We start from the raw sequence: 14,890 nt of genomic DNA, 5'->3' as shown, positions 1-14,890 counted from the left end.
CATGGATTTGTGAAGAACAAATCATGTCAAACCAATCTGATAGCTTTCTTTGATAGGATAACGAGCCTTGTGGATAAGGGTGAAGCGGTGGATGTGGTATACCTAGACTTTAGTAAGGCATTTGATACGGTCTCGCATGATATTCTTATCGATAAACTAGGCAAATACAAATTAGATGGGGCTACTATAAGGTGGGTGCATAACTGGCTGGATAACCGTACTCAGAGAGTTGTTATTAATGGTTCCCAATCCTGCTGGAAAGGCGTAACGAGTGGGGTACCGCAGGGGTCTGTTTTGGGACCGGCTCTGTTCAATATCTTCATCAACGACTTAGATATTGGCATAGAAAGTACGCTTACTAAGTTTGCGGATGATACCAAACTGGGAGGGATTGCAACTGCTTTGGAGGACAGGGTCATAATTCAAAATGATCTGGACAAATTGGAGAAATGGTCTGAGTTAAACAGGATGAAGTTTAACAAAGACAAATGCAAAGTGCTCCACTTAGGAAGGAAAAATCAATTTCACACATACAGAATGGGAAAAGACTGTCTAGGAAGGAGTACGGCAGAAAGGGATCTAGGGGTTATAGTGGACCACAAGCTAAATATGAGTCAACAGTGTGATGCTGTTGCAAAAAAAGCAAACATGATTCTGGGATGCATTAACAGGTGTGTTGTGAGCAAGACACGAGAAGTCATTCTTCCGCTCTACTCTGCTCTGGTTAGGCCTCAGCTGGAGTATTGTGTCCAGTTCTGGGCGCCGCATTTTAAAAAAGATGTGGAGAAATTGGAAAGGGTCCAGAGAAGAGCAACAAGAATGATTAAAGGTCTTGAGAACATGACCTATGAAGGAAGGCTGAAAGAACTGGGTTTGTTTAGTTTGGAAAAGAGAAGACTGAGAGGGGACATGATAGCAGTTTTCAGGTATCTAAAAGGGTGCCATAAGGAGGAGGGAGAGAACTTGTTCACCTTAGCCTCTAAGGATAGAACCAGAAACAATGGGTTTAAACTGCAGCAAGGGAGGTCTAGGTTGGACATTAGGAAAAAGTTCCTAACTGTCAGGGTGGTTAAACACTGGAACAAATTGCCTAGGGAGGTTGTGGAATCTCCGTCTCTGGAGATATTTAAGAGTAGGTTAGATAAATGTCTATCAGGGATGGTCTAGACAGTATTTGGTCCTGCCATGCGGGCAGGGGACTGGACTCGATGACCTCTCGAGGTCCCTTCCAGTCCTATAATCTATGAATCTATGAATGTCCTCTCAAGAGGACATACATGTACAAGTTCTGCTGGAACTAGCATGCTTAGAATAGCACGTGGCTCTGATGGCACCGACAGTGGTTCTTGCTAGCTTCATGAGTACATATCCAGGGGTCAGGGAGGACTAATCAGGTGGCTAGACCAAGCTGTTACCCTTGCCACCGCAGCCACAGTGCTATGTTTAGCATGCTGGCTCAAGCAGAGCTAGTGAATGTCTATCCGAGCTGCAAATCACACCTTCTAGCTACTGTGTAGACCTACCCTCCAGAAGATGTTCACTCTGATGAGGAAAAGGCAGTGCTTCCACAACTCATTCACAGTACTTCCCAATAGGAGGAGCAGAGTGCACTCCTGCTCAAGCTTCATAAAGCTCTGACAGCTGAGAGTTCATCAGAGAATGGCCATGTCAACTGACTTTTCAGCTGCCTGAACCCGCATGTTCACCCACCTAACTTGTAGCTGTTTTGTGCTTCAGCAATCTGGTTCCCCAGTGAAGGCTTTGAGTTTGGGTTTACAGAAACTCTGACTATTTCAAAGTGCATAAGTCGGTTAGTTTTCATTTTTGAAATACCACAGCAAAAGCACTTATTCTATAATACAAACATTTAGTTTGTAAAAGATTTTTAACATCATTGTACAGTTTTAAAACCTACATAATTCTTAACACACAACCCCAAAAACAACTGTTGGGAAGGGTTGGTTTTTTGGTAATGGCCACTCTTTCCTAATGTAATGTCTTGCCAATAAAGTTAGAGAAGAATAAAAATAAAAGTTTAGTTTATCAGGAATGTTAAGTGGGAAATAGAAACTATTTAATAAAACTTCCACAACCTGAAAAAATACTTTGAAGTTTTGGTCAAGTATAATTAAATCACAGAACCACTTTCTCTGAAGTTAGACTGGAAAAACCCTGCTGTGCACTAAACACTTTGGTTTTTCACTACAACACATTTTGCAGTCTGTTATAAAGGCATAAAAGCATTTTCATTGTTAAAACACTTGTTTTTAACACATCCCAATTTCCCCACATGCAAACTATAAGCAGCCTAGCATGGGGACAGACCGGATACCCTCAAACACCTATATAACAAGCAAACATTTAAGCAACACAGAAGTAACAAGGGGGAAACACCTATTTCAAATGTCTTAGGCCTGGTCCACACTAACGCCCCCCCCACACACACACTTCGAACAAAGGTACGCAACTTCAGCTACGTTAATAACGTAGCTGAAGTCGAAGTACCTTAGTTTGAACTTACCGCGGGTCCAGACGCGGCAGGCAGGCTCCCCCGTCGATGCCGCGTACTCCTCTCGCCGAGCTGGAGTACCGGCATCGACGGCGAGCACTTCCAGGATCGATCCCAGAAAGATCGATTGCTTACCGCCGGACCTGGAGGTAAGTATAGACCTACCCTTTGGGTGGCAGATGGGGAGAATTCTACCTCAGAATAAAAATCCACTCTGAAAATACATCATGAACTTTTTGTATCAAAATTCCATTTCCTATTTTTTTAATGCTGGCATTTATATGAGATGAACTGCCAATATATTTAATGACAGGATCACCAACTAAACTAGTCTCTTTTGCATTAGTTCAAACAGGACTCTAATTCTTTATTGGTTACTGCTACTAGCATTTCAAAGAAACAAAAATGAGATTTTTATTAAAAGTGTGCTTACTATGCTCCATCAAAACTTTTTCTATGTGGTTGTTGTAATTTACTGTACAGTAGTAGCATTTATTAAAATGTTTTGGGATTGATTTTTAGGGCTATTTTCCATTCACACATAATTTATAACTCCAAAAAGTTTTAATTTTAGACATATACCATCTTGAATATTAAATTTCAGACGAGGATTCTTATTGACCTTTGCTAGTTGCAGGGCCGGCTCCAGACACCAGCTTAGCAAGCAGGTGCTTGGGGTGGCCACTCCGGAGGGGGGCGGCACGTCCAGCTATTCGGCGGCAATTTGGTGGAGGGTCCCTCACTCCTGCTCGGAGCGAAGGACCTCCTGCCGAAGTGCTGCAGATCGCGACTTTTTTGGGTGGGGGGCTGCTTGGGGCGGCAAAAACCTTGGACCCGGCCCTGGCTACTTGCATTCAGCATTGCTTCTCAAATAAATAAGAACCCTCCAGGTTCATTTTCAGTTCAAGTCCTGATTATTTCCACTATATAAACTTTCTCTATTTAAGAATAGTTATTAGATACTGTCAGTCTCAGTGTTCTTTTTCAAGTTGATCAAATTCATTTTGATAGCTGCAGGGAAGGTCCTCTCACGGATCAGTAACTGGTTAAAAGTCAGGAAACAAAGGGTCGGAATAAATGGTATGTTTTCATGGTGGAGAGCGAGATAAACAGCTGGTCCCCCAAGGATACATACTGGGACCTGTGCTGTTCAACATATTCATAATTGATCTGGAAAAAGGGGTAAACAGTGAGATGGCAAAGTTTGCAGAGGATACAAAATTACTCAAGATAGTTAAGTCCAATATTGACTAAAGAGTTACAAAGAGATCTCATTAAACGGGTGACTGGGAAACAAAATGGCAGATGAAATTCAATGTTGATAAATGCAAAATAATGCACATTGGAAAACATAACCCCAGTTATACATACAAAATAAGGGGTATAAATCAGTTGTTACCACTCATGAAAGATCTTGGGGCCATTGTGGATAGTTCTCTGAAAACATCTGCTCAGGATACCAGGCTAGATGGACCATTGGACTGACCCAGTATGGCCATTCTTATGTTCTTATTTTGATCCAATACTGTCATTTTGCACTAAAGACTCACTCACGTGGGGCACCAGGCATCTCCTGTTTAGAGTGCTCAGAATTTAATTCCCAGTGACTTCAATGGGAATGAAGGCACTCATTCAAAGGGGGGGGAGGGGGATTGTTTCTTTATAATACTACCACAGACATGAAACTAAACCATACATTTACAAGCCGTGTATTACAAAACATGTTCCTTAAACTGTGTTGATACTAACCTGTAACAATAGCAGTATGTTCATCTCCACATGACATATACAAAGGCTTGTCATTTTTAAACCAGAACTTGCTAGGAATATTTTCTGCAAATTTGCTTTTTCCAAATGTGAAAACGGCACCTGATTCTAAAACATAAATAAGACAGTTTCAGTATTAGTGCAAATTAGTTATACCTCATTTATCCAAAATAGTCACTTCCCATTAAACCAAGCATCCTTTTTATTTTCCACTGTCTTTTTATATTTCTTTAATTCTCTTCAAGCTCCGGTGGTTTCTCTCAGTCAGCTTCCTCAAGGCTACCATTTTTAGGATCACATTTTCTTCCCTCCATTCCTTCCTAGTCTCATGGGTTTTGCTAACAGATTAGATACAGATGTAGATATATATTGCATTAAGAATATAACCAAGTTCTTTTGTCCTTTACCACTATCCTCTAAGAAATACAGCAATATTGCCACATGTAAGAGGGCTTCAAAAAAAATGAAAAAATTGACCCAAAAAAGTAAAACACAAAAAGCTCATCCTGAAAGCAGGTTGAGACCAAAAAAAAAAAAAAAAAAAAACCCAGCACTCACTTACGTTTACACTTGAATTCAAACAGGTTTTCCAAATTGGATTAGACAGAGACACTGAAAAGGTTGACAGGCTCCAAATCTGACCACTCTTCCTCACTCATCTGAAAAGATACATTTGCTCTAAAAATTGCCCCCTTAAAGCAAGACTCTCAGCCCTTAAAAAACAAGAGCTGCCAAAACCAACTTCCATTTTGAAATTATGATCTTTAAAAAAAAATAAAATAAAAAAAAAAGTCCAACCCTGGAGATCTTTATTTCTAACGCTCACAATTCTTCCCACTTCGAAGAGCAAAAAGAGTCTCAAGTTTATTGTGTGCTTTATTAAACCTTTTAAAGAAACAGAAGGCACTCTCAAAGTGCAACATATTAGAGTATCTCAAAATGCATTGCAAACATTTATGAATTAAGCTCTTACCATAACCTTTGAATTTGAAATAAATATGTTATCCTCATAGTACAGGTGGGGAAATGGACATTTAAATTGAAGGATTTGCCCAACATCAAGCAGGAAGACTGTGGCAAAGCCAGAACCAGGACCAGAACTCAGATCTCCTAACTGCGAGTCCTGTGCTTTAACCATTACACCATTCTTCCGCAAAAAGAATTTTCATTGTTTTGAAAGGTGAAAGCCCTATACATACAAAACTACACAGCGCCTCATGCCTATACACACATATACATACAGTAATGTTCATGACTATTCCTGTAAAATACTGTCATATAGTTCTAGAGATATTGGTTACATTGAAAATTAATAAATGATTGTAATGCTGCATTTCTTTCTATTGTGCTATTTCGCCCCAAAATTCCCAACTTTGTTTCTCAGCTTCAATTTCTAATGCTCAACATTTAAAGTCTTCTTAAAGAAGTTTTCCCTGTACTTAGGAAGAATATGCTTATTTTACACATCATTTTGTTCAGGAGACATTCCAGAACTGCATCTGCTGCCCACAGAGCTTTGAGATTTTCATAGCTTTCTCTGCTGAAAACTAGCATTAGTGCAGGAGAATGAAAAAATGGGGAAGGGGGTCCAGTACCTACCGCCACTGTCAGCTCAAAGCTCCAGGGGCCCCATTACCTGCAGCAGATTGGAGCTCTGAGTCCCGTCCACCCGGCGGCTGGGATCTGCAGGGGACCCCCCCCATCACCCATAGTGGCTCAGAGCTCCAGGGCCCCTGCCAGCTGACATCTTTAGCCCCAACTGCCCCGGGGCAGAAGCAGAAAATATCACAGAATACGTGACTTCCATGACATAATCTTAGCCTTAATTATAGATGACAATTTTCTAATGCAAAAACTGTTGCACCCAACATGGGGGAATTCTTTATTAGACTTTGTCTAAATAGAATAAAGAGGAAATGATCACAGAACTAAAAAGTAATAGTAGCTTAGATACAAGTGATCATGACTTGATCACAATTATAATGTTCCAACAGAATAAAGTCCAGACCAGTAACATATATACTTGGTGCTTTAATAGGGCCAGTTTCACAAAGTTGGAAACAATTATGAGCCAAATCAATTGGGAGGACGAATTTAATAAAAAAAATGTGAATGATAATTGGGAATCATTTAAGAACACTTTAAGAGAAGCCCAAAAAAGCCACCAATTGAGGAAGAAGGCCATACTGATTTTAAAAATGACCAGGTTTAGACAGGAAGTGAAGACAGCTATAAAAAAAAATTTAAAGTATAAAACAAATGGAAGAACTGGGAAGCTGATGGTAATAAATATAAATCATAAGTTAGGAACTGCATAAAACTGATAAGGGAAGCAAAGGTACACAAGGAGAAATCTATGGCCTGCAGAGTTAAGGCTAATAAGGAGGAGTTTTTTAAAATATATTAGGAACAAAAAGAATTCAGACAATGGTATTGGTCCATTACAAGATGGAAATAGTAGAATTATCAATAATGCAAAAAAGGCAGAAGTGTTCAATAAATATTTCTGTTTTGTATTTGAGGAAAAAACAGATGATATAGTTTCATCGTATCATGATAACACTCTTCCCATTCCACTAGTATCTCTGGAGGATGTTAGACAGAACCTACTAAAGTCAGACATTTTTAAAACAGCAGGTCTAGATAACTTGCATCCAAGAGTTGGCTGAGGAGCTCGCTGAGCAGTTAATGTTGATTTTTAATACATCTTGGAGCTCTGGGGAAGTTCCAGAAGACTGGAAGAAAGCTAATATGTCAGTTTTTCAAAACATAAACGGGATTACCCAAATAATTATAGGCCTGTCAACATGACATCAATCCCAGGCATGATAGTGAAATGGCTGATACAGGTCTCTAATAAAGAAATAAGGAGGGTAACATACTTCATGCAAATCAATATGGGTTTATGGAAAATAGATCCTGTCAGACTAATTTTAGATTTTCTTTATGAGATTACAAATTTGGTTGATAAAAATAGTTTTGGTGTAACAGACAGATTTCTGTAAGGTGTTTGACTTGGTACCACACGAAATTTTGATTAAAAAAATAGAATGTTATAAAATTAACAAGACACATTAAATGGATTAAAAATGGCTAACTACTAGGTCTCAAAATGTGATTGTAAATGAGGAATCATCATAGACCGGGTGTGTTTCTAGTGGGGTCCCACAGGGATCGGTTCTTGGCCTTGTGCTATTTAACACTTGTATCAATGACCTGGAAGAAACCATAAAATCATCACTGGTAAATATACAGATGACACAAAAATTGGGTGGTCAATAATGAAGAAGACAGGTCACTGATTCTGAGCAATCTGGAGTGCTTGGTCAACTGGGGTCGAGCAAACAATATGCATTTTAATACAACTAATGTATATACCCAGGAACAAAGAATGTAGGCCAGAGGTACAGAATGGGGGGCTCTATCCTGGGAAGCAATGACTCTGAAAAAGATGTGGGGGTTCTGGTGGACAACCAGCAGAATGTGAGCTCTCAGGGTGGTGATGTGTCCAAAACAACTCATGCAATTTTGGAATGCATAAATAAGGGAATTTTGAATAGGAACAGAGAGGTTATTTTACCTCTATATTTGGCACTGGTTTGACTGGTGCTGGAATACCGTGTCCCTTTCTGGTGCCCACAATTCAAGAAGGATGTTGATGAACTGGAGAGGGTTTTGAGAAGAACCACAAGAATGATTAAAGGATTAGAAATCATGCCTTATAGTGATAGACTCAAAGAGCTCACTCTGTTTAAGGCTAAGGGTGATTTGATTACAGTCCATAAGTATCTACCTGGGGAACAAACATTTTATAATGGGCTCTTCAATCTAGCAGAGAGAGGGATTAACATGATTAATGGTTGGAAGTTGAAGTTAAATTTATTCCAGTCTGAATTTGCCTAACATTGGGAGTAATTAACCATTGAAACAATTCACCAAGGGTCCTGGTGGACTCTCCATCACTTGCCATTTTTAAGTCAAGATTGAATGTTTTTCTAAAAGATATGCTCTAGGAACATATCTGTGTCTGTGTTATACAAGTCAGACGAGATGATCACAATGGTCCCTTTGGCCTTGGAATCTATTAAAAGTATCTTTTTTTACTATATCCACAATGCTACTCTTGAACTAATAAATATTAACCAAAAGCGTGGTCTTAATTTTTGCCTTGGTCCCCCTACAGAGAGGTGTCCATTTTCCATGTCATTTGGATATGCTTAGAGCAGGGATGGCCAACTGAGCCTGAGAAGGAGCCAGAATTTACCAATGTACATTGCCAAAGAGCCACAGTAATACATCAGCAGCCCCACATCAGCTCCCTGCCCTCCCGCTCCCAGCGCCTCCCACCCACCAGCAGGCCCGCCAATTAGTGCCTCCCCCTCCCTCCCGGCACCTCCCGATCAGCCATTTCATGGTGTGCAGGAGGCTCTGGGGGAGAGAGGGGGAGGAGCGAGGGCACGGCAGGCTTAGGAGAGGGGATGGGAAGGGGTGGAGTGGGGGCAGGGCCTGTGGCAGAGCCAGGATTGAGCAGTGAGCACTCCTCGGCACATTGGAAAGTTGGCGCCTGTAGCTCCAGTCCCGGAGTCGGTGCCTATACAAGGAGCCACATGTTAACTTCTGAAGAGCCACATGTGGCTTAGAAGCCACAGGTTGGCCACGCCTGGCTTAGAGTGATTCCCTTGACATTAATACCAGGGTAGAGGTGTTTGCCAAGCTGAATAGTAGCATATTTTGTTCTGTTAAGAGCCCTATGGCTGAAAATAGAGAGAGAGCGTAAAAGGTTTTTTTTTCCCGGCATGTTGGGGGAACAGGAGGTGCCAATAAGTGAAAAATGCCGGTTAACTAAGAGGGAGGAAGTTAGGTGCAGTGGGGGTGCGGGGCGCAGGCTCTGGGAGGGAGTTTGGGTGCAGAAGGGGGCTTGGGACAGCAGGTTGGGATGCGGGAGAGGGTGCAGAGTGCCAGATCCAGGGGGGCACTCATCTCAGGCGGCTCCCTGCAAGTGGTGACCTGTCCCGGCTGCTCCTAGAAGGAGGCACAGCAGACGGCTCCACATGCTGTCTCTGCGCGCACGCGCCACCCCCGTAGCTCCCACTGGCCGTGGTTCCCAGTCCATGGGAGCTGCGGAGCTAGCACTCGGGGCGTGGGCAGTGCACGGAGCCACCTGCCATGCCTCTGCCTAGGAGCAGCCAGGACAGGTCGCCACTTGCAGGGAGCACCTGAGGTGAGCACTCCCCAGATCTGGTATCCCGCACCCTCTCCATGCCCCAACCTGCTGCCCTGAGCCCCCTCCCACACCTAAACTCCCTCCCAGAGCCCGCATTCCACACCCACACCCCAACCACCCCCTACCGGCCCCAAACCAACTGGACTATAAACTGGAATTTCAACGAAGATCAGAAATGTTGGTTTATAGAGCTTTCCGGTTGGTGATGTCAGATAAAACAGCTTTTACTGTATTCTCAATTCAATACACACAAAAAAGACAGAGGTAGTCACAATTTGCACTGCATCAGGTAATCACATCATAAAACACACATACTTTGAAAACTTATTCGATGCTAAAGTTAGCAATTTAGTAAATATCTTTACAATATTCCCCAGGATAACAATACAGCTTGTAATACTAAAACAGGGTTCAAAAAATAACTAGATGAGTTCATGGAGAATAAGTCCATCAATGGCTAATAGGCAGTATGGGCAGGAATGCAAAACCATGCTCTGAGTGCCTAGCCTCTGTTTGCCAGAAGCTGGGAATGTGCAACTGGGGATGGATCAATTGATGATTACCTATTCTGTGCATTCCCTCTGTGGCATCTGGCATTGTCCACTGTCAGAAGACAGAATACTGGGCTAGATGGACCATTGGTCTGACACAGTATGGCAATTCTTATGTTCTTAACACATAGTAAGAATACTCAGATATTTTGGGTCCAATTGACATTATTAAAAAATGTCATAGACTAAGCCATATTCTTTACCAGCTGGAAAATTGCCAGGATAAAATGTTTTATTAGTTTCCGGGGACAATATTTTATTTGCCTAAATTATTATTTTCTTTTCTAAACACACTTTATACATGACAGCATTTGCTCTGCAACAGACACTATTTTATTTGCCTGGAAAAAAAAACCCATAGAATAAACAGCTTTATATGGAATTACATAAGGAACACCATGCTGGGAGGGCCCAATGGTACACCTGGGCTGATACCTTTCTTCAGTAGAGAGGAGTGTGATGCATCTCATAAAAAAGCATTAGAAGACTAAATCCATATAATTGTGTGCTACTATGATACAGGGGGCACTTGCATGTAACCTCAACCAGCAGTTATCTTATGATCTGTAGCATGAAAACCGATAAACCTAGCACTAGTTAGGATGCAAATGAACTATCTATAATAGGAGCTGCAATTCTTACTAGCGCTCAAGAGGACATGTATGGCCCAAATTGCAAAAGGTAAAAACCAAACATTCATCAATGATGTATCATCACTACTTCTAACAACAGCCGGCAGGTTGGCCAAAGAAATGTACCAACGTTCCACCCCCGAACGCCCCGGGGCGGGAGAACAGCTGGGCCCGAGCCGGGCTCTCCCCGGCGCACCCGCCGCAGCCCCCCGGCGGGTGGGGGGGAACTGGTCATTATTGGACCCGCTCCGCAGCCCCCGGGCAGCGTGTACACGGGAGTCAGGATCCTTCCGCTGAAACACTCAGAAACCGCAGCCCCGGGAAGCCGGGGTGGAGGAGGGGGAGGCGGGGGGCGTTGAAGCCCAACGGCGCAGGCACCCGGGCGGGAGAGGGGCGCGCCACGCCGGGCACGGGACGGAGCAGCCCCGCTCGCAAGGGAAATCCGGGGCCCGGGAACGGCGAGTTCGCTGCCCCCCGGCGCTTTGTTCACACGGAGGCTGCCCGTGTTTCGGGGGTGGGGGCAGCTCACCCTGCCCCGCCGGGGGGACACCCTCAGCCCGCGGCACCCCCGCCGACCCCCCGCCCCCAGGGACCCGGGAGACTCACCGGGCACCGGCTCCTCCGCCTCCCCCATGGCGGCTCGGGCTCCGGCACTGGGGCATCCCGGAAGTAAACAAACCTCCTGCCACTAGCAACAGGAGGCGGGGCCCGGCCATGGGGAGCCGCGCGCGCCCCCTGCCGGCCGGCGCTGGGCTCGGGGCGGGGCGGGGCGGGGCGGGGGCTGTACCAGCCCCACCAGCAACCACGGGGCGGCTCCCGGACCTCCCGGGTTTTTCCAATAAGGCCCGGCCCGGCCCCTGGCTCGGGGGCTGGGGGCGGGGCTGGTTGGTTGGTTGATTGGCTGCAGGGTTTTCTGCCCTGCTGGGCTCTACGGCGAGGTCTTGGCTGCCCGTGAACCCCGGCTCCCAACCACGTACCTGCCCAAGCCTGGCTCCTGTCTGCACACAGCAGCCCCCGGCCCGGAGCTGTGGTGGTGCAGCCCTGGCTGGTTCAGTCACCCCGCAGGGGAGTTAGGAGCCAGGCTCCACTTTAACTGGGACTGCGGCCTGCCCTTGTGCTGTATGCATGCAAGGGAATAACGCCAGAGCTGATCCTTCTTCACTGCCTCCCCCGCCAGACCAGCTCTCAGGCTGTCAACTGGGAAAGAATCCCACATAGAACATCTCTGTACACGGAGACCTGGCGCATGGCCCCAGCCACACCACTGGGGAAGTGCAGAAACAGGGATGGCACAGACACAGTAACACATATACACATTGCCATGGACACTCACACGGGCTAGGCTAAACCAGGTGATCAGAATCAGGTACCAATCACCCATATTAACTGTGCAGAGAACACAAACCCTGAGGGTGTTGTCTACACAGCAAAGAAAAACCCGCAGCTGGCCCATGCTGTGTCAGCCAACTTGGGCTAAAAGGGTTTGGGCTGTTTCATTGCTGTATAGCTTTCCAGGCTGGGTCCTGAGCTCTGGGACCCTCCCACCAGTCCAGAAGTCTACACGGCAATGAAACAGCCCCACAGCCTGTGCCCAAGTCGTGGCAGCTATGGGTTTTTGCTGTGTAGACAAATCCTACGAGATTATCTCCCATTGATGGGATGCACTCCTTGGTTTTATCCTTCCCATATGCCTTTTTTCACACATCTAGTCAGATTGGTATAAAAAAGGTGGTGGTATTGGAAAAACAATTCAAAATGAGATCATACAGTTACTGGCAACAAAAGTCAAACAGAAGATTGTGGCAGATCTGAAGTCAGCAAGATATTACTCTGTTATTCTGGACTGCACACCTGACATCAGCCATACGGAACAAATGACTTTAATGGTGTGTTTTGTAACAACAACAGAACCTAGTGAAAATGTCCCTGCAATGGTGACTGTCAGAGAGCATTTTCTAGAATTTATTGACATTGATGATACTACAGGAGCTGGTATGACAAATGTGCTTCTTAAAAAGCTGGAAGATACGGGAATTGCGATAGCTGACATGAGAGGTCAGGGCTACGATAATGGTGCCAACATGAGAGGAAAGAACAGAGGAGTGCAGACACGGATCCAAGAATTAAACCTGTGGAGATTATGGAAGAGGGAGACACACATCAGGGCTCTAATTGTACCCTGGGTGATCACTACTTCCCACCACCCAACACAGATGTAATGAGGTTAAGTGGTGTCCACATAAAGAAATTAAAACTACTGATTATTCCTCAAGAAAGGTTTTTAATGACTTACGGCTACAAAAACAACACAGACAGAATAAGAAAAGGAAGATTAAAGACCAGCACTGAATAAGATCAATATAAATGACAGGTTATGCTGAAGACAAGCACAAGTATAAGTAATATTCTGCATTAATTACTGACTACTATAAAACCCTATCCTTAGCATTGCAAGTTATACTGATGACAACCACAATATATGCAAAGTTATTATTACTCATTAACTATTAACCTTACAAGTACTATTCCTGCCCTTAATAAACACAAGTACAAACAGAGATACTATAAATTGATTAATAGCTTACTAATATTCCTAAAAAATCTAATACTATTATTAAACATTTACTATTTTTAATACTGCAGCATTGATATAACCTGAGATCAAATTATCCTGACACTACCATTCTTAATATTATAGTGTTAGTACAACTTGAGATCAAATCAGCTTGAGCAACCCAGACTTCTTTACTCCGTTACCTTATTCTGCACGCAACCAGACTTTTTTTTATTTCAAAACCTTACCCTGCCGAGAATACATTACCCTTTAGTCGACCGCTCTTTGCACTGGCCAGGTACAGATAGTTGGTGTAGTTCAAGTTTCCTCGGTTGGGGGGGTGTGGGTCAGACCAATCAAAGAGAATGACCTCTTAGACCAAGACACACACACAAACCCACCTGAGGCTCTACACATTTAATCTCATCTGCCCGCTATGTTTTGAAGCAAGTCAACCAATCAGGTTAGGCCAAATGTTTATTGTGGTGGTTGTGGTTACTTTGAAATTATGATCTATGCACAGGTGCACAGCTCATATTCTCCAAATACAACCAATTGTTCTAATTGTGGTTAATGTATTAGACACAAAACATTTGAAGCAGATTAAAGAAGTGCTTGGTTGCTTTACACCTTGACCACAAGTCCGTATCTAATTTTGCAAAGCTTGCTTTTTGAAGCTGACCACAAGTCTAGAATATTTCTTAGTTTGAACTTGCTACACTCACTCTGGTTGCTATGCTTCATCTTTGAGGCTTCCGGAAGTTTTAGGCCTAACATTGAATAAGCTTGACAATACTCTTGTTCAAATTATTCACAAAACCCTCAAGCTTTTTTTGTCCCATGCAGTTCTCATTCATTGAACTTGGTGGTCAGTGATGCAGCAGCATCTTCTAGTGAGGCTGCTGAATTTTTTAATGTAATTCAAAGCATCTATGTATTTTTCTCTGCATCAACTCATCGATGGCAAATTTTGAAGCAACATCTGGGAATATCTTCTCTGACACTGAAACCATTGAGTGCCACACGATGGGAAAGTCGAGTGGAGGTGATAAAGCCTATCAAACACCAAATTGGGAAGATAGATGATGCCATAGTTGCTATTATGGAGGATAATGCTATGACAGGAGCTGTTCGTGGGAGAACACTGGCAGAGGAAAATGGAATCACCAGAAACATACATAACTTAACATTTCTGTGTGGCTTAGTGTTGTGGCATGACATACTGTTTGAAATAAATGTTGTAAGCAAGACACTCCAAGGTGTTGACCTCGATATATCTGGAGCAATGGCGCAACTGGACAAAGCAAAGTCATACCTACAGTCTTACCGGTCAGATGAGGGATTTCAAAACATTCTGAAGAGTGCACAGAAGTTGGAAGAGGAACTTCACACTGAAGCTATTTCCCCACCCATTCAAGAATACAAGAGTCACCGAAGAAGACATTTTGATTACGGGGCACGGGCTAATCCCATAAGAGACCCCAAACAATAATTCAAAGTTGAATTCTTTAACCAGGTGCTAGACTGTGCACTACAGTCAGTTGAAGAACGTTTCATGCAGCTCAAGGAACACAGCAGTATATTTGGGATGTTGTATGATAGTCCAAAACTCCTCACTATACCTGAAGAAGACCTACACCAGCAATGCACGGC

The 14,890-nt window shown here is 43.6% G+C and overlaps 1 protein-coding gene across 1 annotated transcript in view; it reads right to left on the bottom strand.

Moving 5' to 3' along the window:
- RPGR (retinitis pigmentosa GTPase regulator) overlaps nucleotides 1-11,352 on the bottom strand; it is a 109,036-nt gene extending 97,684 nt beyond the window's left edge. The window contains exons 1-3 of the mRNA XM_034754505.1: nucleotides 11,290-11,352; nucleotides 7,857-7,939; nucleotides 4,259-4,384 (exon numbers count right to left, since the gene is read on the bottom strand). Coding sequence (XP_034610396.1) covers nucleotides 4,259-4,384; nucleotides 7,857-7,939; nucleotides 11,290-11,345 — 265 coding nt within the window. The 5' untranslated portion in view covers nucleotides 11,346-11,352. The remainder of the gene's footprint in view (nucleotides 1-4,258; nucleotides 4,385-7,856; nucleotides 7,940-11,289) is intronic.
- Between the last annotated feature and the right edge of the window lie 3,538 nt (nucleotides 11,353-14,890).

This window comes from Trachemys scripta, chromosome 1 (assembly GCF_013100865.1).
Source record: "Trachemys scripta elegans isolate TJP31775 chromosome 1, CAS_Tse_1.0, whole genome shotgun sequence".
NCBI lineage: Eukaryota > Metazoa > Chordata > Testudines > Emydidae > Trachemys > Trachemys scripta.
The sequence above is the reverse complement of the archived record's forward strand: the minus strand, read 5'-3'. Positions and strand labels throughout refer to the sequence as shown.